Raw genomic sequence first — 25,507 nt, 5'->3', positions numbered from 1 at the left:
GACCCTCGATCGCCTCAGCCCCTCTGCCTTGCCGCGCAGAAGACCGCTGATGGCTACAGACGATGCTGATCGTACTTGGGTATATCCCCAAAACGTGCACGTGCTTGCATGAACAACAGATTCCAGCTTAGACAGCAAACGCGCCAAGCTGCGGAGATTCGATCGCCCAAGTGGCCACAAAGTCGGCGTCAACGGTCGATCGAGCGATGACGTTGCATGGAGCATGAAACGCTGCCATTTATTTTTGTTTGCCGGCCCGTGGCGGTGCCGGCCGCATGAAGCGGCACCTCGTTCTCAAGCACGAGTCCACGTACTCGCGGCGACCGCACTTGCTCGAGTCTTTTGAGGCGCCGCTCGTCTCGGACGCCAGTGCGCTGTCGCCGCGGACTGTCCAGCGTCAATTGGCCGAGCTCGCGGGGCTTCGCCAGCGCGTTTCCGCCCTCGAAGAGCTCCTCTCGAGCCAGCAGGTCGAGCCCACGAAAAGTCTTCCACAGCTCAACCCTCTCACGGTGCGCTAGAATTATACGTTGGACAGCGGAGTTAACTTAGTGGGTTTGGTAGGTGCAGCCCATGCTCCATGCGTGCCAGTCGACCACGGACCTGCCGCCGAAAATGACAGCGATTATATCGCGCACGACGACAGCACCGGCGCTCTTCCCACTCTTCCCGGCTGAGACCAAGCCCGAGGCGGCACCACCCGATTCTATTGCAACGAGCGTCGACCCTGCCCACCACATTTTTGCGGATTTTCGGGCGCCCGACACGATTACGACCAAATTTATGACAGACCAAGACGGCACCATGACCGTTGTGACGTCGCATCGCGCGCAGCTCTACGCGACGATCCAAGCAATCACCAAGCGTATTTTACTCAAAGATGAGCAGGTATGGCAGCCCAGTCAACTCGTCGAACTACGAGCGTATGGGTACCTAGATCTTTCGATTAAAGAAAATGGTCGATGCCGAAGTACGTGCAGGACGCGCATACGCTCGATTCTCACGTGCCTCGACTAGTTTGGCGATGTGATCCAAGTCCTTCAAGAGCTTGAGCACGAGCTGGACCCGGTGGTGGTCGAAGCGCGCATTCTGCATTTGCTCCAAACGGGCTCACCATCCAAGGTACACAATCGTACTGGCTTCGAGCTCATCTCGGCCGAGTAGTTTATGATGGCGGCGCCGCCGTCGTTCAACGCGTCCGAGGTGCCGTACCCACTAGCCAAGATCGCGCAGGCACTCGCGGGAACTGCAAAGGACCAAGAAGTTGTCGTCCTCGTCTCCAGCGGCGCGTACAACCCCGTGCACATGCTCCACTTGCGCGCATTTTACGTCGCCCGCCAAGTACAGGCCGCTTGTTTACGTTTGCTCATCCGACACTTAGCACATTGAGAGCAACTACAAGTTTCCGGTTGTGGGCGCCATCATTTCCCCGTGCCACGATACGTACGGTAGGAACGACATTATTGTCGATACATCAAATGACCATATTGCAGTGCGCACCAAGAACCGCCGCAAACCGCGCGAAATGATTCCGAAGTCCCACCGGTTGGGAATGCTTGAAGCTGCGACTGCCACGTCATCGTGGATCGAAGTCGACAAGTGGGAGGTTGTGTTTTCTCTGTCTTTTTGTCAGTTTTCAATACGAGCGTAGATTACACGGCGTCGCGTGCTCGACTACCTCAGCACTCTTACGCACGTGCGCGAGGTTGTATGACGGTCGCCACGTGTGGAATGTAAATGTGAGTTGCTTTCTAGATCTGCGAAGCCCAATTTCCAGCCTACAAATTTCGCGTCTTGTACGTTTGCGGCGTGAACACGATCGTCAAGCTGAGCCACACGGCCCTCCGCGACGAGGGCTTTGGCTGCATCGCCGTGTGTCGCCCCAACCAAACCGAAATGCTCATGAAGCATCTCGGCGCAAAGTACTCTGCGAAAATGGACGATGCAATCTTACGCTTTTCTAGGTGGTCCAAAACCGCGATCGTTGTCGAGGACATGGGCGTCTTGACCTGTGAGCTCGAGCGTGCAACGTCGTTTCGCGTCCGCAAGTCGCTCGTCCAGAATGAAGCTTGCGCGTCGATGGTTGGCAAGCACGTGAGCGACTACTTGGTGCAGCACCGCATCGGCGACAAGATTGCGGGGCGTGAGCCGTGGACCTCTGAAGACCGTCTCTGGCGGTCCAAAGACCTTCCATACGTCGAGTACAGCGACTTGGAAATTCAAGTTGGTCGGTCGCACTAAGATCTAAGACGAAGAATCCACCAGTCAACATTGTGATTGGCTGGAAAAATAGAACTGGCGCCGGATTGGACCATCTAGAAAGGCTGCAACACGTGGAAGAATGCGATGAACGGCAATGAGAAAGAACGGCAAACACCCCAAGCACTGGGCGTGCAGGAGGAGACAGATCGTCAGATATATATATCGCGCCGACTTTGTCAAGAGTACACTCGCTAAGGGACCGCTTGCTACTAGTATTGTACTCTGAGCTTCGTGTCCTTGGCATATGGAGAACACCACGGGCAAGATCGCATTGTCGTGGTACTGGTAGCTTTCGACTGCGGGTTCAAGGAGTACCATGGTGAGAAATGTGCGGGGAATTGCGCGCACGCCGCCCTCATTCGAGTGTTAGGATGCAAGTTATAACGCGATCGAACGACAATTGCAGCTACGATCTGCTCGTGCGTCGACGGACGCGGTGTCGCTTCGTACAGTACGTCAAGTCGTCCTCTTCGTCTTCGCGTGCGGATCGCGCAGAGCCAAATGGACCAATCACGCGCTGCGACGTGCTGTGATTGGCTACAATTTGGAAATATAGAATCCACCCAGACAGGACGTTTAAACCCGGTATCTTGCCGACTTCTTCACTCAGAATTCGTTTGACCGACGGAGCGAGAGAAGACCCATGGGCAACAGCGCCGGCAAGACCCGCCAGAGCAAGGAGCTCGAACGCTACACGCGGCCGACGGGGTACGTGGCCGCAGCTTCCTTCGCTCTTGATGCAATGATGGCCTATGGCTAGCCTCTACAAGTCGTGCCCATGGGACCACAAGGTCGTGCGCAAGATGATCCTCGAGCGCAAGCTGGCGCCACGGTACCCGGGCAGCGACGCGCACCAATCCGGCTCGTACGAGTGTCCCATTTGCTTCCTCGTACAGTTGCTTTCGCGACGCCTTGGCCTCATGATGCGTAGCACTACCCGAGCACGTTGAACCAAAGCACATGCTGCAAGCAAGCGATATGCTCGGGTACATTCGGCAAGGATGGAAACCGGGTGGCTCACGACCACGTAGAGTGCGTCCTGCAGACCAAGCCGCCCAACAAGGTGGTGAGGTACGACCGCTGATGACAAAACGATTGGCGACGCTCACTCGACGCGTAGCTGCCCGTTTTGCAACGACGACAACTTCAAGACGCACTTCGCCATTGGTGCATCCGGTCGATTGCAGGTACAATCGACGACGTCTCGACACAGCGAACGACAAATGACGGATAGGGAGCCAAATGGCAGCACGGCGACTCGGACTGCACCGACATAAGCAGCTCGGAGGCGTCGGCAACGAACGAGGTCGAAGTCCACTTTGCATCGGTAGAAGACCGGCAGCGTCTTCAAGCCGAGGTGGCCGCGCAAATCCGCGAGTCGGATCTTGGGCAGCACGTGGCCGTCGTGCGGCGAGCGCCAACGCCGAGTCGAAATGACGCTGCCTCGCTGGCGCGCATGGAAGAGCTCTTGATCCTCGAAGCCATCCGGCGATCGATGCTCGATTGCGAGATGCGACGCCCGGAGCCGCAGTATCGGCGGTCGACTCTGTTGTCGGACGCCCATGCTTCGTTTCTCTGAGCTCCTTTTTTATCTAAACGTATTATAAACGCGTGTCTAGTCTTTTCCTTCGTGAAACACCATGACACCGAACCCTACATCACATCGAGGCCGACAGCTTCCTACCTACGGGATGGACCGAGATGGGTACGGCAGGGCTACAGCGCTGGCGGTACATGCCATTAAGAGACTGGTGTATGGTGGCGGCAAATGTCACCGCGATGTCAAAGACCGTCCGTGCGAGCAAGGAGCACTCACGTCTTACACTATTTCACCTGCTAACAGTGAAATAGCGTATATATTATTATTATTATTTTGGCATGGCGGCGATTCCGCGGTACCGGCAGCCCAACCCGCGCTTCGGGAAGGAGGTGCGTCCAAGGGCGTACACCGTCAGCGACGAATCCAAGTACCTCATTCTGCGCAACGTCCCAGCGCTTGGCGCGAGCGACGAGCTCATCGCACGTTTCGGCAAGTACGGGACCATTGAAGAGCACCGGATGCTCGACGACCACGACGATGCGACCGAGTTCCTCGACGTTGTCTGGCTGCGCTACGCGACGACCGACCAAGCGCGCCGAGCCAAGAATTTGGGCGTGCGTGAGCCCTTCTATGGCGGCATCCTCCAGATCGCCTACGCGCCCGACGACGAGACACCGACCGAAACGCGGACCAAGCTCGACGAGCGTCGGGCGCTGCTCCAGCAGCGCTACGAGCGGACGCTGGCGCCACGCCCAGTTGAGGCGGCCATTGGGCCAGCCATACCGTCGACGGGTAAGCGCGTCCGCGAGCCCGAGACAAAGCCGCCGCCAGCCCAGCGACGACGCATCTAATTTATTCGGCAATCGAAACAATGCAACGTATGTATTAGACCAAGCTCTTGTAGCGCTGCCGCATGGCCCGGACAAAGGCCGACATGTTGCCGGTTTGGTTGAGCTGGTCGAGCAGGATGGGGGCGTCGGCCACGTCCGGAACGCAGTGTTCGACTAGACAGGGGATATGAGGTGTGACGAAGGACGCGTCGGCTACCGGCAAAGACATCCTGGCGCTCGTGCATGCGCAACGCAAACGAAAACTCGCGCGCGGGGTTCTGCGGGTCAATTTGCGTAAAGACAAAGCCGAGGTTGCTCTCTATCCAACATTGCATGAGGAACGTACGACGGAATGAAGCCAGCGACCTCCTTTGCGGTCAATGACGAGACCCAGCTTCTGGTACATGTGGATGCCCTTCATGAGCTCGTCCACCACCGTTTGATGGGCCTGCGTCATGCGCGCACTCTCTATGCAAGCGTTCCCCGTCGATCGATCGATGCAAGGACTACGTACCTTCGTTCACCATAGCCACGTTGCCGCGATGCAGCGCTTCGCGCGACTTGAGACCTGCAAGCACGGGCTCAACCTTGAGCACTTGCGCCTGCAGCCCTCGAAGCTCGTTTTCTCGACCATGGATCGACCGCTTCTGCTGTTCGCGGCTCGCTTCCGCAGTCTTGGCGTTGGCTTGGAGCGATGCTTGGCGCTCTTGCAGCTGGCGCAGTTCCTGCTCGTCCTTGGCGACCTCGCTCACGCAGGCGCGCTGGGCGTCCTCGATGCGGCTCTTCTCGGTCTCGGTCCACGTCGCCAGCGCGCGGTCGACGCCTTCGAGGTGCTGGTCGAGTGGAAGATCGAGGTGGTTCATCGTCACCAGCGTTTGAAATGCTCGCGGTATATGGAGGCTTGTGCAAGCGTTCGAGGCCAGGATTGGTTGAAAAATCTCGCTATAGAATCGGATGGGACCAATCGAATACACTATTGAATGGAAATTAAATGGGTTTTGGCCAATCCGATGCGTCATTTCTTTGCCACTGCTTTCTTGCAACTTCGAAGCGACAACATGCGACGGACGGCCTGCGAGCTTGCGACCTTCGCGCAGGTAGACGCCTGCCATGGCCATGATGGATGAGGCTGGATGACTCGATGCATGTAGGGCGAGATCGCCTACTTCTTCCGCAAGAGCGATGCGACCGCGCGCCTCAATGAGCTCGCTAAGCGCGTGACGAGCGAAGCGGCCGACGACCACATCGCCACGGACGAGCTCGAAGAGAAGGTGCACACGATCCTCGAACTGGCAATCCAGCGCGTGGCCGAGAAGATGGCGTGGGACCTCCACCGCAAGCGCGACGCGACGCTCGAGTCGGTCGGGATCCCGGCGCTGCTCGATCTCTGCACGGACGGCGCCACGCGCGGTTACCTCATGCTCAACGCGCCCTACAAGATCCTCGAAGACCTCATGGACTGCCAGACCATTGTTGTCTGCGAGCAGCTCTGGGGTCTCCTCGAGAGCCGGCGCAGCCGCCTCACGACCGTACGTCCATGCTGCATCCTCTTCAGAGAGTCGTCATGGCGGTTGCGTGCAAATAGACCGACTTTATCCAAGCAGGCAAGAACAGCAAGGCGTCGCTCTGCTTGCTGCGCATGTGCAATGCGCTCCTCCGACGACTCTCCAAGACGCACAACACGGTCTTCTGTGGGCGCATTCTCATGTTCCTCGCCTACACCTTCTCGCTCTCGGAGCGTTCGGGCGTCAACCTCCTCGGCCGCGTACTTCGCCTTGTACCTTCTACGTCGTACCCTCACAACGCGTGGGCTAGTTCAACACGAGCAACGTCACCAAGTACCAAACCGAAGCTGAGTTCCAAGCGTCCATGGAACAGGTTAGTGAAGCTATTTGACCAAAGAAGTTAATCTTGGTGCTGTAGGCGCCGTTGGAAGAAGCAACCAAAACGAGTTATGCGCTGTACAAGGTCTTTTGGGATATGCAGCGCTTCCTGAGCAACCCAACCATCGTGGCCGACAGCGATGCCGAGTGGACGACGCTCGTACGCTACGAATGGCCGTGCGACTTCGATCTCATGGCCGCCTCTTGCCGTAGTTTCAACAGCTCGATGATGTGCTCTCGGCGTTCGAGTCCAACCCGTTCTCGGACGACGACATTGACCGTGCGCGGGAGCTCCAGTCGCAGTCCGAAGACGACCAGAAGGATCACTTTTTCCAGACCAAGTACTTGACCAACAGCCGCCTCTTTCACTTGCAGCTGCGCGATCCCGTCCTCCGCGAGTGCATGCTCACACAGGTCCGACGATGTGTGCTGCGTCGCGCGATGCTAACGAGGGATCGTAGCTGCTGATCCTCTTTGGTCATCTCGAACGGTCCAAAGTCCCCGCCGCCGCCAGCAAGGTACGTGCTTTCTGCAAAGACAGGGGTTGCATCTGCGATGTAGACGTCGCTCGAAGACTGCTTTGACCGTGTCTTTCGCCTCTTGGAGAAGAACGTCAACGGCCAGCAGTACAGCGCGATGCTCACCGAGGTGCTCGAGCGCGAGCGCAACTATGTCGCGTGGAAGCTTGAAAAGTGCCCCAAGTTTGAGCGGCGTCCTGACCCTGCGGATGCGACCGACGGCGACGTGCCGCCACCAAAGCGGCCGAAGGTGAGCCGTGCACCGACGATCGCGGAAGGGATCTTCAAGGAGGACGATCTGCTGCAGAGTATCCTCGGAGCAAACCGCGGTAGATGCTTGGTTCGTTCTGACTCTGTTCAACCTTGCGTTGTAGCAACGGTCAAACCTCTGAAGGAGTTTACGGACCAGTTTGAGATGGCGTGGGACCCCGAAAATGGCATCGAGCGCGCGTACTGGCCCGACAACGACAAGGTGCGTACGACCTCCAGGACGCAGTGGAAGCCAACGCCGGTGGTAGATGATTTGCTGGAAGACCATGCGCAGCTGCATGCGGACGCAGATCGTACACTTGAACAAGGCTGTCGACGGCGTCTCGGCCATTGTCAAGAGCGTCTTGGGCAAGCCGGCAGAGACGCCAGTGGAGATTGAAGCGTCGCCGCTGCCGTCGCCCGTCGCGGACGACGAGACCACGAAGCTGGACGACGAGACCACGAAGCTGGACGACGCCATGGGCGAGGACGCGGCGGTGGACGCCGCATAGGATTCTCCACATACACACACAGAAAGCTCTTTTCAACGCTCAAAATGACAAACAAAACGCTATTCCTTGACCCACGTGCGGCTCGACGCGACGCGGAACTGCGGCGTCTGCGCGGCGCCAATGCAGCGCAGTCGGCCGTCGCTTGCCTCGATAAAGAAGCCGATTTCGAGAAAATGCGTATGGTTCTTCTGCAGCTGCGGCGTCGGGCCGTGGAAGCCATAGTGCCACGACAGCGTGCGCTCGGACGGACGGATCTCGTAAATGACGTGCGTCGGCGACACAAACTCGACGGGTTTGGTCTGCATCCACATCTCCTTCGGCGACTCTTTGGAGCGGAGGTGGTCGGTGATCATGCGTGCGTCCAAGTCCATGCCGGCGCGGAGCGGCGGTGCGTGGTCCATCGCACTCCGAAAGCGGGCAAAGCCCAATATACGGGGCCGCGCTTCGGTGCTAAAGTGGACTTGGAGCCGAAGGAGGTCGCCGCAAAAGCTCGTCGTCGTGTGGGCCCCCCGCTTGCACTGCGGAAAACACCTAGAAGCGAATCGTATCGATGACCAAGCGCGTAGTGGCCTACCGCATGTTGCGGATCCCGCCCTTCTTGTTGTTGCGGTAGTAGAGCGACTTGAACGCGAGCGGGATGCCATGGCCGTCGACAAACGTCGCCATCGTAATCGACGGCAATGCGACCGCCGTGTTGGTCTCCGGCACCCCGCTGTCGTGGTACTCGATGCCAGCGTAGCTGTAGAGGCTGCAGTGCGACTCGGGCTCGGTCTCCGAGTCTTCCATGTCGAGGAGTGCAAACTCGAGGCACTCTTCGTACGAAATCGAGCACACTTCGTCGCTGGACGTCGGGCTTGCGCTGCCGTGGATCGGGTCGAACGCCGACGAGTCGAGGTGCGGCACGTCGTTTGGGACCGGAATTAGCGTAAACGTTGCCTTTTGCAGCGTTAGCGTCGGACAACCGAGCTTGAGCTCGGCGTTGTTGGCGCAGCACATCCACGAGATGCATGCTTGCAGTGACGGAAAGTGGCAGACGATACCGCAGAAGAAATCGGCCTTGCGCTCCGCGACGCCAGCGTCGGCGTACGTGCGCGCTTGGCCGCCAAAGACGCCTTCGACCTCGACCACGCTCTGCTCGACGAGCGCCTTGTACGCGTCGACGTGTGTCCATGGCACGACGTTGGTCATGACGAGCTGCACCGCAAAGTCATTGCTGTCGCTGCCCGCGTGCAAATGGTGGTACGCCAATAAATCTTGCGTCAAGAACGCTTGGCGCACGCAGAGGTCACGCATCGCCTTGGTGCCATGCGTGTAGCAGCCGAGGCAGACGATGCCCGGCAGTTCGTCGGCGACCGATGTCGGGCTGCTCACGACGTTGGTGTACTTCTCCGCGTACGTCCGCGAGACAGCGATATGCAGCGGTGCGGCCGGCTCGTTGATTGCTACGTCGAGGAGGAGGTCGCGCTGGTCGTCCATTTTGGATTGTACGCAGGTTGCGAGCTCGCAAGAACCATGGAAGATCTCGAAAATCAAAAAACATCGAAACCGGCCGCTGGAAAGTCCAACAATCAAGTAACTGCCGTCCATTGCCGTACACGTACATTGCTGCAAACACGACAGCGCGCTACAGCGTCGTGCGTGGCATGAGGACGACCGCCTCGTACATTCACAGCCGATGGAAACGGCGGTAGACGGCCTTAGCGTGCATGGCAACGTGTTGGAAAAGGGATGTACGGTCCCGTACAACATGCGTCGTACGTACATTCCGTGGCGTGAGATCGCGACGAGTTCGAATCGAACTGGCCGCCGAGTTTGCTGTCCCAAGGCAAAGTGCTCTTGTGTGATAGTGGGAACCAGCATCTTCCGTCGCCAGCGCGTTGGCTACTCGGCCTCCTCCCATACCATTCTCTTTCGATGGTCACTTGGCCATTGACAAGGTGACGACCAAGAACACCATGTTGAGATGCTTGTTTCTCAGCTGTCGGTGCTGGCGTGGACGACGTGTGGTTGATTCCCCGTCGCTCTGGTCGTGACTGGTTTTATATACCGGTCTCAAATACGGCTGCACCCAACCACCACCAACAGATCCAACGGCGTCGACCGGTTCACGTCAGAATAAGACGACGCTTCGATCTTAGTGTGCACACTTTCTAAAACGGTTGTCGAGATCCACGACTGCAAAACGACAGAAACAGCAAGCGGATATTGGGATTGCTACTTGGTAGCGACAACGTCGAGGTGCAGATCGCTGTAGCTTCCGGAATTTTTGCGCTTGACGTTCTTGAGACGGCCTTCCGGGTGCTCGCTCGGCGACGACGCGTCAAACGAGTGGCGCGACGCGAGGCAGCAGCACCACGAGCAGAGCCGCGACCCGAGCACCTGGCGCACCCAGAGCCATCCTTGCGAGTTGAGATCGCTCTCCATGTCGCTCGAGGTGCGCTTGCGCGTACCGCGCTGCTCGAGCCCCGCCGACGTGAGCGGAATGTCACCGAGCAGCATCCATTGGTCGGTGACGGCATGGTTGGTCACCCACCCGTGGTCGGTGCGCGTGAGGGGCACGGGTACGGCGCCGCCGCGCGACGCCATGAGCTTGGCGACTTCTTGGCGCGAAATGATGTACAAAGCGAGGCTGCCCGTAACCCACGCCGAGAACAAGAGGATCGACGGCACGTCGAGCGACGTCGACTCGAGCTCCATGTGCTCGAGCAGCATGACGTGGCCAATCGCGCCGGCTGCGAGCGCGAGCGTGTAGAGCACCGTGGCGGTCAGTTGCGACGACGCCATGTTGTAGTAGCCGGCCGCTTGCGAGTAGAGGACGATGAGAAGCGAGCCAAACATGAGAAACTCCCAGACAAAGATCGGGCAAAAGACCGTAAACCACGGTAGGAGCTCGCCGGGCAGCGCGTCCGTCTCGGGGTTGCGGCGGTGGATGAGGTCGGCATTGAACGCGAGCATGAGCGTAAACACAAACGCGAGGACCCAGCTGCAGCCCTAGACATTAGGCATGAGACTATGAGATGCCGGGACATGTGTACCGGGAGCGTGCTCTTGGCCTTACAGAGGAGGTACCGCACAATGTACGCGGCTTCAATGATGAGAATGGGCGTGAACGCAAAGTAGACGGACGTCGATCGGTACGTCATGTCGCTCATGATGGCGCAGAACGCGAGCTCGCTCCAGAGGAGAAAGGCCGTGAGCGGGACCGAGACGGCGTAGACGAGGAGGATCTTGCGCAAAAGCGGAAGCAATGGCTCGTTCGACATGCAGTCGGTCTCGGCCCATTGGCGCAGCATCGTGGCCGACCGCATCGAGAGAAAGTGCGCAATAAGCAGAATCGCATTGCCAAGCCAGAACGGCATGAAGACGAGCCACCAGTTCCAGCCGCGGCCAGGTCCGAGGACGCCGTCGGCGTTGATGCAGATGAGGCCGAGGCCCAAGATGCAGCAAAATACGTACATGATGACGCTGTTGAGGAGCACGCCGAGCGCCTTCTCTGCGTACACGATCGGGCGGAAGACGCGCATGCGCCCGCCAAGGTACGCATCGTCCGTCGTCGTCGTCGACTCGGTGGATAAATAGTTGGGATTCGACATGGACTGGTACAAGGAGTCTTCCTGGAACGAGTTGCGCATGGCGCGGAGGAGCGGGCTGCGCTCGCTCCCGGCGTCCGTGAGGTTGGACCGCGGGATCGCCGCCATCGGAGGCAAAAATCGGCAAACAGAGACTGGGACCATGGCGTCCATTTTAATTCGGGGATCCCAAGCGCGAGATCACTTGCATACAAATATCAAGTACAACGATACTTTTTTCTATTTAAATATGCCGGTTTTGCCCACTTCAAGCACAGAATTTCGAAGCTTCCACGAGCCAATGGCATCTTGAGCTGATCTGAGCCGCCATATTAGGCGTGAAATATGCAAAATGAGACCGAATTTGACGGAGAACGTTGAAAAAAGGCATAAAATGGCGTGGTTTTCGTTCCCGAGCTGGCATCTCGGCGGGACCAACAACAGAATCTAGCGATGACACAGAGTCCTTGGGCCGTGGCGGCGTGGGTCGGCGCCGCCCTGGTCGTTGCGACGCTGGTCGCATGGGTGCAAGACGCTTCAGATGAGGTTGCTGCGCAGAAGAAGCGCACCAAGCAGCAGCGCCGGCAAGAGCGCATCGACCATCGCCGCGCCGCCATTGACGCCCGCCGAAAAGACAAGAAACGCCAGCACCAGGCTGAACGCCAAATTGCCTACGAAGCCCGCGACGATTCCATCACCCAAGAAGAGAAGCAGATGCGCTACGACGCCAAGATTGCGCAAAAGCAGCTCGCCAAGACCCAGCTCGAGGTGCGTTCACCGTCACTTCAACTTGCGTAGTATCGTCCATGGCGACTAGGACAAGCTCAACTACGCCATGGCGACGGGCCTCCGCGTCGTCGTCGACCTGAACTTTCTCCATGAGCAAACACCCCGCGTATAGATAGCTTCAAGTTCCGTGGCCTCGACTTCGACATGGACTAGGAACGTCACAGCGTCATCAAGCAAGTCGCCTGCGTGTACGGTGCCATGAAGAAGAGCGAGCTCCCATCTCTTCTCTCGCTTCACCTCGCATCGTACGAAGGCGACATTGCAGCGCTTTGTGAAAAGCGCGGCGCCAACGCATGGAAGGTCGGGTTGCGCGCGAAGTACTCGGGTCGCTGAGTCTGCGTTCTAGGTGACGCGCCATGCCGCCCCGATCGAAGAGCTCTTTCCCGGCCACATGATCGTCCTCTTGTCACCCGACTCGCCCAATGTTCTAACAGAGCTGGACCCGACAGCTGTCTACGTTGTCGGTGGCATCGTGGATCGCACCGTGCGCAAGGTACATGTTGTCGTGTGTGCGCTTGCCTTGCCACCTTGCGTCGTAGAGCGAGACTTTGACCAAAGCCGCTCGTGTGCAGCACATTACGACGGCGCGCCTGCCCGTGCAAGAGACGTGCAACGTTCGCTCGCATGTGCTCAACATCGACACAGTGCTCTTGACGCTCATGGAAGTCGCCAACCACGGCGATTGGCAAAGAGCCTTTGAAGCGACGCTGCCCAAGCGATTCTTCCGCGAAGACGAGTAGACAAGTAGACGCGTTGGGCACGCGATGCCCCTGCTATTGAAACGGAAACGGACGTTGTAGACATGCGCAATGCACCTGCGCTCGTTCAATAAGATGCATCTTATTGCCCCTTGCTATCGCGCCCTTGTGTGCTCTGATGCCCATTAAATTGGTTGTTGCTGAAGTGGGTCGTCTAACGCAAATCTGCGTTAAATCAAAGTGTCGGACATTCTTCGTTGTGTAGGCGCTGGTGTTGATATTGATCCAGGCCGGCGGAGGCAGGAGCGCGATCCGCGGGACAAGGAGCTGGCGGCCACTCGCTGATGGCTTGTGAACGAAGCTGCGGTGCAAGCGCAGTTGAGCGACACGCGCCGCCTTGACGGCACTCGGCCATGGACTTGGCAGTGGCAGGTCGGCGGGAAGACGGGATTGGTTCTTTTGGATTGGCCAATGACAGCCCACAGCCAACGTTTGATTGGCTCATCGTACCCTACCTCGATCAAAGCGACGCCTTGGATTGGCTGTTGGCCGCTTCGTGATTGGTCGGGCTTATGGCCAATCACTGGAAAGGACGGGGTGATTACCTCATCCGCACCACGCTCCCCGTTCTTGCAACGTGCTCTGTGGCGCCGCGTCCCGATCGACCATCCTCCGCCGATCCATTCTGCAAGTGAGGACGATGGCCAGCACGGGTCCTTCGACGTCGCCGCTGACGGCGCATGTGCGCTACGTGCGCGGCAGCGATGCCATCACGCTCAAGTTTCCGCTCTTGGGCGTCGAGCGGCAGCTCGTGCGCCAGCCAACGGAAGAGCTCAGCCGCATTCTCGTGCGCATCGACCGCCTCTTGCACCCGCCCATGACCAAGCAGCAGTTCAAGCAAGGCAAGAAGACCAAGCTCAAGCAAGTGCACGAAGCCCTAGGCAAGGCCACAACAACCATCGAGCTGCGCGATCGCGACGGCGCACCGCTCTCACCGACGCTGCCGCTTGGCGATGTCTTGCCACGTGCTATGACATTGCAGATCCAAGACGACGTGTACGCCATTGTGCTCAACGAGCCGGCGCTGCTTGCGTTGTCGGTCACCGAGTTCGACCTCGTTGTTGGCGTCCCGATCGTGCCGACGGTCGAGCTCGAATTTTGCACCCAAACCGAGTGCCAATGGATGTGGACGCGCGTGTCGTCGACCAGTGAAAGGACCGTTGTCGGTGCAGCTTTTGTGTATACGCCGACCAGCGACGACGTCGGGTGTCGCCTCGAGGTCAATTGCATTGCGCCCACCGGCGCCTCGCTTGCAACGACGACAACCGGGAACGTCGTGCCGACGCCGGACCGGTCGGCGTTCGCCGCGCGTCTCGCCCATCCCGCCCCCGACACCGACGACGCGAGCGCTTTTCGGATCATGTCGTACAACATTTTGTATGCCAAGTACGCCCGTGCCGACCGCGCGTACAATCGCATGTACCCGTATGCGCAGCCCGGCATCCTCTTTGACAAATACCGGCTGCCGCTCATCGCGCTCGAGATGCTGGAGACGCGCGCCGATCTCATTTGCGCTCAAGAAATGGGCCATGGTGTCTTCCACTCGTACTTTCTCCCGCTCTTGCGCGCCCACGGCTTTGACGGGCACTACGCAGGCAAAGCAGGCACGACGCCCGAAGGCTGCGCCGTCTTGTACAACACGGCCAAGTGGCAGCTTGTCGAAGCCACCGTTGTAGGCTTTGCAGACGCCCTCAAGGACATTGAGTCGACGTCGCCGCTGCAGCACTTTCTCAGCGCGCACCCGCAGGTCGCGCTCGCAGTGGGCACGGTCCCGTCCGTCGCGCAAGTGCTTTTGCTGCGGCAGGTGCATGGCGCTGGCATCGTGCTCGTGGCCAACACGCACCTCTTCTTCCGTCACGACGCGGACGCGGTCCGGCTCGTCCAGACGGTGCTCATGACGCGGTTTCTCGAGCAAAAGAAGGCCGACATTGAAGCGAGAGACGGCGTGCCAGTCAGTGTCGTCATTACGGGCGACCTCAACGCGCTTCCGGACGCGATTCCCGCCCAGTTTCTCCTGCGCGGGGCCGTTGGGTCGGACCACCGGCATTGGCAAGAAGCTGCGGCGTTCCAGTGGAGCGCAGAGGAAGGGTCGACGCCGACGCCGTGGCCGGATACGATGCCAGAGACGCTCGCACACGATTTGAGCCTCGGCAGTGCGTGCGGGTCGCCCGAGTTTACGCATTTCGTCAAGAACCACGAATTCACGTTCATTGGGACGTTGGACCACATTCTTGTCGACACGGAGACGCTGACGCCGACGAGTCATCTGCCCTTCTTCTCGCTCGACGTCGCCGGGCATGAAAAGTCCTTGCCGTCAAGCGTGTTTCCCTCCGACCACATTTCGCTTGTGGCCGACGTTCGCTTCCATACTAGTCCTTCGACGTTGAAATAGCACCCCTCTGCATTCAATATTGTCTTTTTGGTGGCGACGAGCAAGAGCATGCAGCTCCGACACCAATCTCGCCCAACTTGAACACAAAGTAGTCCCATGAACGTCATCTCTAGTACTTTCGTACTCTATAGTAGCTACCATTTGAAGCGCCGTGCGCGGATTGAGATGCGTTGCCCACCGGTTCAACCTGTCTCGTTCATCCTCGCGCAGTTGGACCGCCGTCGCAATGCAGCTGCCACTTGGACATCATGTGGACGTGTAAATCGACTTCGGGTCAAAATGCATTCGCGCTTGTTTAGGCGCCTCGACATAAAGATGCATTGGCACTGCACGGCGCCTGGCGTCCTACTGTACGAGCGCTGTAGAGGCAACCAACGCAGCGCTGTGACATGGGTGGCGCCTACTCTAGCTCTTGGGTGACTCTGCCTTGCGCGGTCGTTCTCGATCGAGTGGCGACCGCGCTCTCGGCGTGCTTCCTCGTTACACAGAGGCTTGCGGAGGCTACGCCGGTCGCCTCAAAGGTCGCTGCCGACGACTCCGCCAACCCGCGCGGTTGGCCATCATCCGGATAAAAAAGCCGCCACCTGTTTGCACCTGGCTTTGTATCCGGCGACGTGATCGCGTCCAACTTCACTGACTTTTGGACCGACCAAGCCGCAGGATGATCCAGTACAAGACGCATGCGCCGGGCCGGCTCTCGGTGGAAGACCAGATGTCCGAGGTAGACATGGCGCCATGCGACTGTGGCTCATGCAGCATGCTGCCATGTAGGCGCTGGCCGCGGGCGAAATCATGGCCCCGCGCTCGCGCAAGGGCTTTATGAAGCTCTTCCGCAAGTATTGCTCCAACAAGAAGAGCCCGATCGACTGGTACTTCGATGCATGCGCTCTAGCATAGACCCATGGCGAATACGAATAGGAAGTCGGTGTCGCCGCCGACCGACACAATGGTCACCAACAGCGCGACGGTCGAAGTGTGCCCGAACGACGCGAGCCTCAAGCACGAGCTCCTCGACAAGCTTGTACATCGCGTTGGCTACATACATCGTCTCATCGTCTTGCATAGGTCATCTTGAAGCTCAACGGCGGTCTCGGCACGACCATGGGTTGCCAAGGCCCCAAGAGCGCGATCGAAGTGCGCCAGGACCTCTCGTTTTTGGACCTCACTGTGCGCCAAGTCGAGGTACGGCTCTCGTTCCGGCCTTTGCGTCTTCTAAATGCATGCGCTATAGTACCTCAACAGCCTCTATGGCGTCGACGTGCCGCTTGTGCTCATGAACTCGTTCAACACGCATGACGAGACAGTTCGCATCATCCGCAAGTACCGCATGCACAACCTGAGCATCCACACGTTCAACCAAGTACGTCCAACGACGCTTGCCATTGCCACGAGGTGATCATGATGATGGGCGCGTAGAGCTCGTATCCATTTGTCGTGAAAGAATCTGCCGTGCCGCTGCCGTCGGCCAAGTACGACAAGGCGACGCAGGAGAAATGGTACGTCCCCGATGGCCCTCTGCCCTCTATGAACGACGTATGCAGGTACCCGCCGGGCCACGGTGATGTGTACAACGCGCTCTTCGAGTCGGGGCTGCTCGAAAACCTCATCAACCAGGTGCGAGATTGCGAGATTGCAAGTGTAAACTCGGCGGGGGTAGGGCAAAGAATACATTTTCATTTCGAACGTCGACAACCTGGGCGCGACCGTGAACCTCGACATTTTGTACCACATGATCAACGTCGACTCGGAGTTCATGATGGAGGTGACCGACAAGACGCGGGCCGATGTCCAAGGTGGCACGCTCGTCACGTACAAGGGCAAGCCGCACTTGCTGGAAGTCAACCAAGTGCCTACCGAGTACCTCGAGGAGTTTCGGTCGCTCCACAAATTCACCAAGTTCAACACCAACAACCTCTGGGTCAATCTACGCGCGATCCAGCGCATGGTCGCGCAGGACGTCATCGACATCAACCCGATCGTGAGCTACCGCACTGTGCGCAACCACAAGGTCGTGCAGCTCGAGACGGCCGCCGGTGGTGCGATTCAGGTGCCTCTCGCTTTGGTGATGGCGTCGCATATTCAGAATTTGTGCTAGTTTTTCAAAAATTTCATCGGCATCCAAGTCCCGCGACTGCGCTTTTTGCCCGTCAAGTCGTCCTCCGACTTGTTCCTTGTCCAGTCCAACTTGTACCAGATCAAGCACGGCAGTCTCCTCATGAACCCGAGCCGGGGGCTGCCGACAATCCCGATCGTCAAGCTCGGCCGCGAGTTCCAGACGGCGCAGCAGTACGCTGAGCGCCTTGAGCGTGGCATCCCCAACATCCTCGAGCTCGATCACCTCACGGTCGCCGGCGATGTCAAGTTTGGCAGCGATATTACGCTCAAGGTATACTACCTCCGCCGCATACGGTCGAACGCATGCGACCTTGTAGGGCACGGTCATCTTGGTGGCCAACGAAGGGTGCAAGATCGACCTTCCCGATGGCACGATCCTCGAAGACAAGGTCGTGACAGGCAACCTCCGCATTCTCGACCATTAACCGCCTCTTGAGATACAGCCATTCGTTTCTTTGCGTACTCTGTTGCTACCCATCGTACGACAGCGCGTGCTTGGCGCGCATCTCATACTACCCTCGCGTTCATGAATCAAAATTCGATCCGTGCCGAGCTGTACCTGCGCGAGACGACTCGCTCGGTCGTCAATGTCGCGCTGCATGCGTTCTTCAAAGCGCGCATACGTCAGCTACATGTGCAGGTCATGTCGTCTCGACGTTGCCGATGGTGTTTTACGCGTTTGGCGTGGGGCGTAATGCTCGGGTGAAACGTAAGGAAGCCGTAGAACTCGCGCTCGAGCTCCTCTCGGTTCTACCAATGTACAGGTTGTCAGGCAACTACTTGCCCCTTCGCCAATTCGGCGGTGAACGTACCAGAATGCGGTTCATCTCGTCCAGCTGCACGCGCCCAAGAAAGTCTGCCTCGACGTCGTTCTAGCACCAATGATGTCAGCTAGAAGAGGATGAACCAGGCTACCCAGGTGAGGGGCCGAAGGCGCTGGGTCGTGATCGTGTGCGTATGCGGGTCGAGCACTTTGCGCTCCAGCACGCGAAAGACGGGCGTCGTCGCTGCCGCCACTTGCTGACGCCGGGACGCTTTATGCGACTCAAAGTCCGAGACACGCGTGAAGAAGTCCGACTCGACGTCGCCCCACGCCATGCGGGACCGGTACGCGACGCCGCAGTTGGGGCACTGCTTGCGCTTCTGCTTGACTTCTGAGTAGGACTGGAGGTTGCCGCACTTGGGGCACTCCTGCGGGATCGTCCAGAACCCGTCAATACAACGCAGCGTTGGAACGTCACCACCTTTTTGTCCAGTTGGGCAATGTACTCGCGCTCTTCGCGGTTGCGCCGAATCGACTAGATATACATAGCAACATTAGTTGGTTTGGCGAGCGAGTGCAGATACTACCTCATTCTTGGCCTTCTCGGCGGCTTCCATGCGCCGAATAAAGTCTTGGTTGTCTGTCTCATCGTCGTCGTCGCTGCGTCCGCCCGACTCGTGCGACCCGCGGCCGAGTCGCGGTTTGAACCGACAGTGCTTGCGGTCGTCTTCGCGCGCGTATTTTTCTTTCCCGAGCAAGCGTCTACACTTAAGTGTAAAGTACATCCATGTAAATATACATCTACTTTGGCTTGGTCGGCGTCGCCATGCGCTCGATCGCCGCCTACATCGCGCCAAGTGGACAAAATGGTTTGTAGTTTGCGAGATAGACCATGCGCGTTTGGTTGTCTATCATAGATATTGGATAAAAATATGGCAATAATTGTCAGCAGTGCTAGGTTTCTACCTCGCTTGGACGACGGTTTGTGCTCGACGAGCGTTGCATACAAGAGTCGCTTTTGCGTGGCGGTCAAATGGTCCTGCTGGTACGAAGAGAGCTGGTCCTTGCGCGATTTGAGGAGCGGCCCCGAGTGCTTGAGTCCGTGGCTCTGACGGCTTTGGAGGACAGCGCGATCAACGGACCCGACGACTCGTTGCGGTGCTTTCTTTGGCGACAACGTTGGCTGGCGCACGAGAATGTCAACGGCCACGTCGACCTTGGTGTCCGAATGGTTGTAGGCAAACGACGCTCGCTCGGCGCGGACCTCAGCCGCCGCCGTCGCTAGCGTCGCGCCTGCATCCACGTCACGCTGCGTCGTCACCTCGGTCGCGGCCGCGCGGAGCGTCTTTGTAATGTGCCGGTCGCTCGCACGTCGTTCGTCGTCGGCGACCTTGCCGAGGACCGTCGCGATCGTGGACTGGTGTTGCAACTGCACCGTCTTGGCCACGCCAAGTAGCGTCTCGGATGCAGATGGTATGTTGGCCACGGCCTCAATAAGGCTCGACCGTGTGGCTGCGGCGGACTCGGCGGCCACATCCATGAGGCTCTTGCGACTGCTGCCGTCACGGGCGACGGCAACGAGGCTCGGCGCATGCTGGGAAGCTTCTTGCTGCGCAACTTGGAGCAATGATGGCCGACTAGTATTCACGTCTTTGGCAACGTCGACGAGACTTGTCGGGCGAGGAGCAAGGACGCGCTCGGCGGGTTTGGATGGTTGGTCATCGTCGCTGCCAAAGAGTTCGTCGACCGGGTCGTCCGCAGGTTGCGCCGGCACAGGTGGCTTTTCCTTGGTCTCTGGCAGAGCTTCTTGGATGGTATCGTCAGCGATATCGTCTTGCTTGGCGGCAAGAGCCACCGCCTGCAAGGCTGATGGAGCGTGGTCCATGCTTGCTGGTTACGCTGCGCTGAGTGAAACCGAGATGTGTAACTGCTCATAAATAGTGTTCATTGATTTATCACAGTATTCAAGGCATGTCGCACACGATTTCCGTGCATTTGACGTTATGGCACTGCGGATTACAACAATAGTGTAATATGTTGAATAGGTATAACACGGCAGATGCTCGCGTCTAACACAAGAAACCAGGGATGGCCATTCGGTTCCACGACGCGCAGCTGTACGAGCGGGACCTGGCGCTCTTCCCGCGGAACCAGTGGCTCAATGACGCCGCCGTGCACTTCTACTTGACGATGATCCATTACGAGATGTGCGGCGGTGCAGACGATGTCCTCCTCATGGACCCGGCGGTGGCGTCCTGCATGCTGCTACAGGTACGACGATGCCCATGCACCATGGCGATGCTACGACCTACTAGTGTGACGACCCCGAGGACTTGGCCGACCTGGCGAATGGCCTCGATCTGCACACCAAGGCGCTTGTGCTGCTGCCCGTGAACGACCGATCGAGCTTTGCGTCGCAGGGCACCCACTGGGCGCTGCTCGTCTACCGTCAAGCGACCAACGCGTTTGAGTTTTATGACTCGAGCAGCAACCACAATATCGACAGCGCTTACGAGCTCGCACGCGTCCTCTTGCTCGCGCTCGGCCAAGACCCGGCGACCGCAACCGTCCAAGCCATGGCGTGTGCCCAGCAAACCAACGGCGTCGACTGCGGCATCTATGCGTGCTTGACGGCCGAGTGGATCAGTCGCCGGTTTGTCTCGCACGGCGCAACGCCCGCCGAGTCGTTGACAGGATACGTAACGCCGGCGCGCGTGCGGTCGGTGCGCGCGTCCATGCCATCGACCGTCGCTGCGTTGGCCCTTGACGAGTAAGATGCCATGTTGTTGCTTGCTGCTTACTCTTGCTTGGCCTTGGCGTGATGGAGGTCGAGCGCCTTTTGGAGGCGCTGGTCGCAAACGGGGAAGAGCACCTACGCACGAAACGTTGCGTCATGCGAATTGGAAGCGCGGAACCTCGGCAACATTGGCCCAGAACGACTCGAGCGTATACGCGTCGCGCGTCGCCGTGCGCAAGCTGCGTTGCCTATGGTCGCATCACGAGTTCGCGCACTGGAGATGCACGCGCGTGTCGTACTTGAAAAACTCGTTGGTCGTCCGGTTCTGCGCGACAAGACGCAAATGGAAGAGCGAAAAGCAGGTTAGGGCCGCGCCTAAAACAGACACATTGTCCATCGCCTGCCAGACAAAGTGATGACGCGCACCCATGACGACGCAGATGAAGAGAAGCATCATGTTGACCGGATGGATGTGAAGCATGTAGCGAAACACGATGAACGTCGTCGCGTTCGTCGGCGCGCCGGTTGCCTGGTCGACAAACTGCGACTGGAAGAGCTGCAGGGTCACCACCTAGTCGACGCATGACAAGTTGTACACACCTTTGCATGAAAGAATGGACTTCGCTGAGCAGGATGCAAGTAAGCACGTAGGCGCCGTAGAGGAGGAAGCATGCGTTGGTCTAATTCGCATATAACGTGAAGAGAGAGCAGGATGAGAAGCATGAGGTACGATGATGAAGGCAAGAAAGCTCTTGTAGTTGCGCTCGCCCACGCACGCATTGAGCCACCCTGTGATCATGACGTGCCGTCACATCGGCCTGCGAAGAGCGTACCGCAGTCTACGCGAGGCATCAGCATGCAATAAGCCGATGATCGACAACGTACGGTGGTCAAAGCGCGGGACACAGACGTTGCACACCGTGCAGTGCTTGGAACGAGCGACCCTGCACCATACAGTTGGTCATCGTCTCCACGCCTGGAGCGACAAGAGAGCGTACTTGATGCACTTGCAGGTGCTGCACGTGTTGTCCTTCTTATACATGACGCCGTCGAACGGGTAATGATCGTGCCATCGTGACGTGCCTACGCGATATTGGGACAGGAGGCGAGCACGCGCCACGTACGCTCGTTCAAGATGCCAGCGGACGTGGAAGAGGCCTGGAAAAAGGTGCAGAGCGCGGCTGTAGCCAGGAACAACACACAAATCCTACGCGCGCATGTGGACGCAGGCAACGAGCACGACGGCGACGTACGTGTGGTGCGGGGCAAGGTAGACATTGGGAATCAACGGTTGGCCGTAAATCAGAAAGAGGCCGTAGCCACCGCCCACGAGCAAGAGGTAGACCATCTACATCGGTGTACAGGCCGGCGGTTCAAAGTGCAAAGACGGCGTTGTACCTGCATGAGCGGATTACGCTCGTGGAGCACATACTGCACGGTGGCGACCACGTGGCGGTGGGCGCGCTCACCGCAGAGACGCAAGATGCCATCGCTACAGCAGCGGGACGTCAGCTGCGTAGGCGAGACCAAAGCTACCTCAGTGCATTGGGCACGTCGTTGAGCAGCCATCGATGGAGGCGTCCCATGAACCCGTCGCTACGCAATACGAGCCGTGCACATGCAGCCGCGTGTTGAGTGCAATACCTCGTGTCATTAGCGCAGAAGACGACGATAACAACAAGCAGCGATGTCACCAAGAAGAGCACGAGCGCCGCCAGGAAAAGCATCCTCGTTGGCAGCCAAGTCTCGTGTTCTGGGGTCCACCCTCGTCTCGGCGTTTTATGGGGACCCCATATCTAATCGTTTTTGGGGTACCCTGTCGATGGATACCCTTGAAACGGATCGGGACACACCGGGAACGTGCATTGGGGCGTGTCAATACGAGAGGAGGTTGCGCTACTCCTCGGCTGAGGTCCTAAAGTTGTAGCTCCGCAGCAGACAACGAGCACCTTGTGCAGTCGAAGTTGAGAGCTTGGGTGGGTACACTGCATTTCGAAGGCTCGCGTCGTATGATTGGCTAAATCCCTGGCGCTGGATCTTCTACGGTTTTAGTTTGGACCAATCAAAGCGCTGTAGCCACGAAAGATCGACGACGCTTGGCAGTGCACTAGAATCCGTGGGTTGTCGAGACCCTCGATGGTGGTCCCATGGCGCTTCCGCGCCCAAGCCCGCTGCCTCTGGCTTCTGATTACTACCGCTGCCTGGCTCGTCCTCGCCCAAACAGGTACGTCGTTGCCAGCGCGACCTCGTTGGTCACGGTGATACTAGTGCCATCGCCGCCTGCCAGCGTCCAGCTGGTTGTACAAAGTGAAGAAACGGTGCTCGTGGCCTTTCAGCCGCCTGTCACCGATGGCGGCTCTGGCATCTCTGCCTATGCGGTCCGTGTCACATCGACACGCTGGGACCTCATCACCTTTGTAGGTCGACTGGGACCCGAATCCTGGTGTTCAAGCGGTGCAAACCATCACGACGTCCACGTTCACGGGCCCCAACCAAGTGGAAACGATCACGACCTCTGCCCAAGACATCGATGCTGTGCAGGTCGTCACGACCACCGCCACGCTTGTGCAGGAAGTCCAGGTCATTACGACGTCGGCGGCGCCAGGGCAGACGCTCGGTGGCGGCTTTACGCTCCAGCTTGACACAACGAGCTCGGGTGGATCGATCCAACTGTCGGGTGTCATTGGCTACACGGCGGGAGCCACCGGCGACCGATCGTGCGTGAAGGAGATCCTCGGCGCCATGGCCAACATCGGCGCCGCCGGCATCACGGCCGTGACGCGGTCGGCTGCCGACGCGCAAGGTGGCTACTCATGGTCTGTCACGTTTGCTGCGGCCATGGGCAACGTGCCGCAGCTGTCGGTCGCAAGCTCGGCACTCATTGGTGCCGGCGCCGACGTCAAGGTGACAACTCCGACACCGGGCAATGTCATCGCCGACGGGTACTTTACACTGACGTTTGGCGGCAGTGCGACCGCCAACATTGCGTACAACGCCGCCGCCGCAGACGTTCAAACCGCACTGCAGGCGCTTCCGACGGTCGGCACTGTGAGCGTCACGCGGTCCGGGCCCGACAACCAGCTAGGCTATGCGTGGTCGATCACGTTCCTCTCCAACATGAACGCCGGTGATCTTCCGACGATGACGACAGCGTCCCGATTCTCGGCTATCGGCGCCGTCTCGACCGTGGTCACGACCGTACGGGGCAACCAGCTCGGTGGTACCTTTGTGTTGCTCTACAATGGATCGCCGACTGTGGCGCTGCCGGCGGCCGCCACGGTAACCCAAATGCAGACGGCGCTGCAAGCCGTCGCCACGGGCTCGCTCCAAGTCACTCGAAGCGGCCCCGACTATCAAGGCGGCTACACGTGGACAGTCTCGTTCTTGAGTCTTGCGGGCGCGCTCCCCGCGTTCACGTACCAAGCGACGGGGCTCACGGAGACGCGTAGCGATGGCCAGTCGTCGAAAGCGATCAACGTTGTCATTACGCGTCCAGGCACAGTGCAGGCCATTCAGAGTCTGGCGTCGTCGACAACCGGTGCCAACGTTGCGACCAACACCATGTTTCAGCTCCAATTTGTCTACAACGGCGCGACGACGACGACGGGGCCGATCCCAGCTAACCCCATGGGCGACGGCACGTGCTTGCCGACGCTCACCGAGGTGCAGCAAATCACGACATCGACGGTCGACACGACGGCGGTGGGCGGCGACAACGTGGTGTCCCCGCTCACTTCGTTTCAGCTCGCGTTTACGTCGAACGCTGGTGTCACGTCGCTCACGAATCCAATCTTTGCCAACGCCAAGAATGGCGACTGCGCAGGTGGTGCAACGTCAATCACGTCGGAGCTACAACGACTCACGGGCGCCCCGATTGTCGTGTCGTCTGTCGCGCAGCTTGCGACACAGGCGTGTCAATGGCAAGTGACCTTTACCAACATGCCGGGCAACTTGGCGCCGCTCGCAGTTGTCGTCAACGGTCAGGCGCCACTCAGCAGCGCCACGCTTGGTGACGATACGGTGGCCGTGACGACGGTTCGCGACGGCACGATTCAAATCATTCAAACAGAGCTCCAGAAGCTCGCCAACATTGGCAGCGTCACAGTGACCGCGACGGCTGGTGCGAAACAGACCTGCACGTGGCAGATCACGTTCAACACCAACGCGGGCAATCTTCCACTCCTCAATGTCGGGACGTCCGGAGCGTACGGGGCGACAGCGACCGCGGGCACCGACACGCTCACGGTTGCATCGGTGCAACTCGGCACGTCGAGCGTGCTCGCCGGGTCGTTCTCGCTGCAATTCAAGGGTCAATCAACAGGGTACCTGCCCTTCAACATTGACGCGCCGGGCATGAAGAATGCGCTTGAGCTTCTCTCAACGATCCACGGCGTCAACGTCGTCCGGTCGAACATGGACCCGAACCAAGGATACACGTGGACAATCTCGTTCTTATACGACCTCGGGAACCTCCCGATGATCACGGCCGACTTTGCATCGTTGACGGGAACGGTGCCAACCGTCACGGTCGCGCAGGCGGTGCAAGGCATAGCACCGCCGTTCAACTCGAAAGACGTGGCCAATGGTGTGACC

The 25,507-nt window shown here is 58.7% G+C and overlaps 14 protein-coding genes across 14 annotated transcripts in view; 9 read left to right on the top strand and 5 right to left on the bottom strand.

Annotated features, from left to right (window-relative positions):
* The first annotated feature begins 253 nt into the window (after positions 1-253).
* Positions 254-2,285, top strand: SDRG_01971 (hypothetical protein). Its single transcript, XM_008607528.1, has 10 exons — positions 254-509; positions 562-885; positions 935-967; positions 1,015-1,119; positions 1,162-1,338; positions 1,379-1,445; positions 1,491-1,603; positions 1,649-1,702; positions 1,753-1,919; positions 1,962-2,285. The coding sequence occupies exons 1-10, from the start codon at positions 276-278 to the stop codon at positions 2,236-2,238; spliced, it is 1,551 nt and encodes a 516-aa protein (XP_008605750.1). The 5' UTR covers positions 254-275; the 3' UTR covers positions 2,239-2,285.
* Positions 2,286-2,852: 567 nt separating this feature from the next.
* Positions 2,853-3,888, top strand: SDRG_01970 (hypothetical protein). The gene is made up of 6 exons (XM_008607527.1): positions 2,853-2,967; positions 3,020-3,149; positions 3,191-3,245; positions 3,291-3,330; positions 3,380-3,446; positions 3,494-3,888. Exons 1-6 carry the CDS (start codon positions 2,903-2,905, stop codon positions 3,836-3,838), a joined length of 702 nt encoding a protein of 233 aa, XP_008605749.1. The 5' UTR covers positions 2,853-2,902; the 3' UTR covers positions 3,839-3,888.
* A 249-nt stretch (positions 3,889-4,137) lies between these two features.
* SDRG_01969 (hypothetical protein) lies at positions 4,138-4,650 on the top strand (the record flags this gene model as incomplete). Its single annotated transcript, XM_008607526.1, has 1 exon — positions 4,138-4,650. One exon carries the CDS (start codon positions 4,138-4,140, stop codon positions 4,648-4,650), a length of 513 nt encoding a protein of 170 aa, XP_008605748.1.
* SDRG_01968 (hypothetical protein) lies at positions 4,543-5,547 on the bottom strand. The gene is made up of 4 exons (XM_008607525.1): positions 5,144-5,547; positions 4,996-5,097; positions 4,847-4,948; positions 4,543-4,803 (listed from the first exon to the last, which is right to left on the bottom strand). Exons 1-4 carry the CDS (start codon positions 5,490-5,492, stop codon positions 4,685-4,687), a joined length of 672 nt encoding a protein of 223 aa, XP_008605747.1. The 5' UTR covers positions 5,493-5,547; the 3' UTR covers positions 4,543-4,684.
* A 140-nt stretch (positions 5,548-5,687) lies between these two features.
* Positions 5,688-7,791, top strand: SDRG_01967 (hypothetical protein; the record flags this gene model as incomplete). The annotated part of the gene is made up of 10 exons (XM_008607524.1): positions 5,688-5,726; positions 5,781-6,158; positions 6,215-6,394; positions 6,445-6,507; positions 6,553-6,672; positions 6,726-6,926; positions 6,974-7,030; positions 7,074-7,359; positions 7,405-7,502; positions 7,549-7,791. 10 exons carry the CDS (start codon positions 5,688-5,690, stop codon positions 7,789-7,791), a joined length of 1,665 nt encoding a protein of 554 aa, XP_008605746.1.
* Positions 7,763-9,352, bottom strand: SDRG_01966 (hypothetical protein). The gene is made up of 2 exons (XM_008607523.1): positions 8,366-9,352; positions 7,763-8,322 (listed from the first exon to the last, which is right to left on the bottom strand). The coding sequence occupies exons 1-2, from the start codon at positions 9,265-9,267 to the stop codon at positions 7,851-7,853; spliced, it is 1,374 nt and encodes a 457-aa protein (XP_008605745.1). The 5' UTR covers positions 9,268-9,352; the 3' UTR covers positions 7,763-7,850.
* Positions 9,353-9,895: 543 nt separating this feature from the next.
* Positions 9,896-11,514, bottom strand: SDRG_01965 (hypothetical protein). The gene is made up of 2 exons (XM_008607522.1): positions 10,827-11,514; positions 9,896-10,782 (listed from the first exon to the last, which is right to left on the bottom strand). The coding sequence occupies exons 1-2, from the start codon at positions 11,487-11,489 to the stop codon at positions 10,006-10,008; spliced, it is 1,440 nt and encodes a 479-aa protein (XP_008605744.1). The 5' UTR covers positions 11,490-11,514; the 3' UTR covers positions 9,896-10,005.
* Positions 11,515-11,748: 234 nt separating this feature from the next.
* SDRG_01964 (hypothetical protein) lies at positions 11,749-13,008 on the top strand. The gene is made up of 5 exons (XM_008607521.1): positions 11,749-12,128; positions 12,178-12,255; positions 12,303-12,449; positions 12,496-12,642; positions 12,689-13,008. The coding sequence occupies exons 1-5, from the start codon at positions 11,814-11,816 to the stop codon at positions 12,887-12,889; spliced, it is 888 nt and encodes a 295-aa protein (XP_008605743.1). The 5' UTR covers positions 11,749-11,813; the 3' UTR covers positions 12,890-13,008.
* A 444-nt stretch (positions 13,009-13,452) lies between these two features.
* On the top strand, positions 13,453-15,405 carry SDRG_01963 (hypothetical protein). The gene has a single exon (XM_008607520.1). The coding sequence runs from the start codon at positions 13,548-13,550 to the stop codon at positions 15,297-15,299; it is 1,752 nt and encodes a 583-aa protein (XP_008605742.1). The 5' UTR covers positions 13,453-13,547; the 3' UTR covers positions 15,300-15,405.
* Positions 15,406-15,960: 555 nt separating this feature from the next.
* Positions 15,961-17,839, top strand: SDRG_01962 (UTP-glucose-1-phosphate uridylyltransferase; the record flags this gene model as incomplete). The annotated part of the gene is made up of 10 exons (XM_008607519.1): positions 15,961-16,020; positions 16,071-16,168; positions 16,218-16,320; positions 16,365-16,481; positions 16,531-16,659; positions 16,716-16,795; positions 16,841-16,913; positions 16,957-17,346; positions 17,395-17,685; positions 17,732-17,839. The coding sequence occupies 10 exons, from the start codon at positions 15,961-15,963 to the stop codon at positions 17,837-17,839; spliced, it is 1,449 nt and encodes a 482-aa protein (XP_008605741.1).
* A 45-nt stretch (positions 17,840-17,884) lies between these two features.
* On the bottom strand, positions 17,885-20,062 carry SDRG_01961 (hypothetical protein; the record flags this gene model as incomplete). The annotated part of the gene is made up of 10 exons (XM_008607518.1): positions 17,885-17,926; positions 17,974-18,042; positions 18,090-18,164; positions 18,227-18,286; positions 18,330-18,605; positions 18,659-18,712; positions 18,765-18,939; positions 18,983-19,020; positions 19,069-19,085; positions 19,144-20,062. 10 exons carry the CDS (start codon positions 20,060-20,062, stop codon positions 17,885-17,887), a joined length of 1,725 nt encoding a protein of 574 aa, XP_008605740.1.
* A 203-nt stretch (positions 20,063-20,265) lies between these two features.
* Positions 20,266-20,971, top strand: SDRG_01960 (hypothetical protein; the record flags this gene model as incomplete). Its single annotated transcript, XM_008607517.1, has 2 exons — positions 20,266-20,448; positions 20,493-20,971. The coding sequence occupies 2 exons, from the start codon at positions 20,266-20,268 to the stop codon at positions 20,949-20,951; spliced, it is 642 nt and encodes a 213-aa protein (XP_008605739.1). The 3' UTR covers positions 20,952-20,971.
* SDRG_01959 (hypothetical protein) lies at positions 20,622-22,685 on the bottom strand. Its single transcript, XM_008607516.1, has 14 exons — positions 22,559-22,685; positions 22,451-22,510; positions 22,313-22,406; positions 22,168-22,262; positions 22,039-22,121; positions 21,913-21,997; positions 21,800-21,858; positions 21,748-21,753; positions 21,645-21,703; positions 21,535-21,594; positions 21,341-21,485; positions 21,214-21,289; positions 21,093-21,162; positions 20,622-21,049 (listed from the first exon to the last, which is right to left on the bottom strand). The coding sequence occupies exons 1-14, from the start codon at positions 22,639-22,641 to the stop codon at positions 20,975-20,977; spliced, it is 1,050 nt and encodes a 349-aa protein (XP_008605738.1). The 5' UTR covers positions 22,642-22,685; the 3' UTR covers positions 20,622-20,974.
* A 365-nt stretch (positions 22,686-23,050) lies between these two features.
* SDRG_01958 (hypothetical protein) overlaps positions 23,051-25,507 on the top strand; it is a gene marked incomplete at both ends in the record, with an annotated part of 30,448 nt that continues 27,991 nt past the window's right edge. Inside the window, 3 exons of the mRNA XM_008607515.1 lie at positions 23,051-23,138; positions 23,183-23,292; positions 23,336-25,499. Of these exons, the coding sequence (XP_008605737.1) occupies positions 23,051-23,138; positions 23,183-23,292; positions 23,336-25,499 (2,362 nt within the window). The remainder of the gene's footprint in view (positions 23,139-23,182; positions 23,293-23,335; positions 25,500-25,507) is intronic.

The sequence above is a fragment of the Saprolegnia diclina genome, assembly GCF_000281045.1.
Source record: "Saprolegnia diclina VS20 unplaced genomic scaffold supercont1.4, whole genome shotgun sequence".
Taxonomy (NCBI): domain Eukaryota; phylum Oomycota; class Saprolegniomycetes; order Saprolegniales; family Saprolegniaceae; genus Saprolegnia; species Saprolegnia diclina.
The sequence above is the reverse complement of the archived record's forward strand: the minus strand, read 5'-3'. Positions and strand labels throughout refer to the sequence as shown.

What these genes read in the sequence shown, in the direction of transcription:
- SDRG_01966 (XM_008607523.1), bottom strand. Translation starts at nt 9,267, where the DNA reads ATGGACGACCAGCGCGACCTCCTCCTCGACGTAGCAATCAACGAGCCG. An exon ending in GGCGGGATCCGCAACATGCG is followed by an intron (nt 8,323 to 8,365) that starts GTAGGCCACTAC and finishes ATTCGCTTCTAG; the next exon opens with GTGTTTTCCGCAGTGCAAGC.
- SDRG_01971 (XM_008607528.1), top strand. Translation starts at nt 276, where the DNA reads ATGAAGCGGCACCTCGTTCTCAAGCACGAGTCCACGTACTCGCGGCGA. An exon ending in CATTTTACGTCGCCCGCCAA is followed by an intron (nt 1,339 to 1,378) that starts GTACAGGCCGCT and finishes TCCGACACTTAG; the next exon opens with CACATTGAGAGCAACTACAA. An exon ending in ATGAAGCATCTCGGCGCAAA is followed by an intron (nt 1,920 to 1,961) that starts GTACTCTGCGAA and finishes ACGCTTTTCTAG; the next exon opens with GTGGTCCAAAACCGCGATCG.
- SDRG_01963 (XM_008607520.1), top strand. Translation starts at nt 13,548, where the DNA reads ATGGCCAGCACGGGTCCTTCGACGTCGCCGCTGACGGCGCATGTGCGC.
- SDRG_01965 (XM_008607522.1), bottom strand. Translation starts at nt 11,489, where the DNA reads ATGGCGGCGATCCCGCGGTCCAACCTCACGGACGCCGGGAGCGAGCGC. An exon ending in AGGCCAAGAGCACGCTCCCG is followed by an intron (nt 10,783 to 10,826) that starts GTACACATGTCC and finishes CCTAATGTCTAG; the next exon opens with GGCTGCAGCTGGGTCCTCGC.
- SDRG_01968 (XM_008607525.1), bottom strand. Translation starts at nt 5,492, where the DNA reads ATGAACCACCTCGATCTTCCACTCGACCAGCACCTCGAAGGCGTCGAC. An exon ending in CGTGGCTATGGTGAACGAAG is followed by an intron (nt 5,098 to 5,143) that starts GTACGTAGTCCT and finishes ACGCTTGCATAG; the next exon opens with AGAGTGCGCGCATGACGCAG. An exon ending in CGTCATTGACCGCAAAGGAG is followed by an intron (nt 4,949 to 4,995) that starts GTCGCTGGCTTC and finishes AATGTTGGATAG; the next exon opens with AGAGCAACCTCGGCTTTGTC.
- SDRG_01970 (XM_008607527.1), top strand. Translation starts at nt 2,903, where the DNA reads ATGGGCAACAGCGCCGGCAAGACCCGCCAGAGCAAGGAGCTCGAACGC. An exon ending in AGTGTCCCATTTGCTTCCTC is followed by an intron (nt 3,150 to 3,190) that starts GTACAGTTGCTT and finishes CATGATGCGTAG; the next exon opens with CACTACCCGAGCACGTTGAA. An exon ending in CAAGCAAGCGATATGCTCGG is followed by an intron (nt 3,246 to 3,290) that starts GTACATTCGGCA and finishes ACGACCACGTAG; the next exon opens with AGTGCGTCCTGCAGACCAAG.
- SDRG_01964 (XM_008607521.1), top strand. Translation starts at nt 11,814, where the DNA reads ATGACACAGAGTCCTTGGGCCGTGGCGGCGTGGGTCGGCGCCGCCCTG. An exon ending in TCGCCAAGACCCAGCTCGAG is followed by an intron (nt 12,129 to 12,177) that starts GTGCGTTCACCG and finishes CATGGCGACTAG; the next exon opens with GACAAGCTCAACTACGCCAT. An exon ending in TGGATCGCACCGTGCGCAAG is followed by an intron (nt 12,643 to 12,688) that starts GTACATGTTGTC and finishes CTTGCGTCGTAG; the next exon opens with AGCGAGACTTTGACCAAAGC.
- SDRG_01959 (XM_008607516.1), bottom strand. Translation starts at nt 22,641, where the DNA reads ATGCTTTTCCTGGCGGCGCTCGTGCTCTTCTTGGTGACATCGCTGCTT. An exon ending in TTCTGCGCTAATGACACGAG is followed by an intron (nt 22,511 to 22,558) that starts GTATTGCACTCA and finishes CGTATTGCGTAG; the next exon opens with CGACGGGTTCATGGGACGCC. An exon ending in AGCGTAATCCGCTCATGCAG is followed by an intron (nt 22,263 to 22,312) that starts GTACAACGCCGT and finishes ACACCGATGTAG; the next exon opens with ATGGTCTACCTCTTGCTCGT.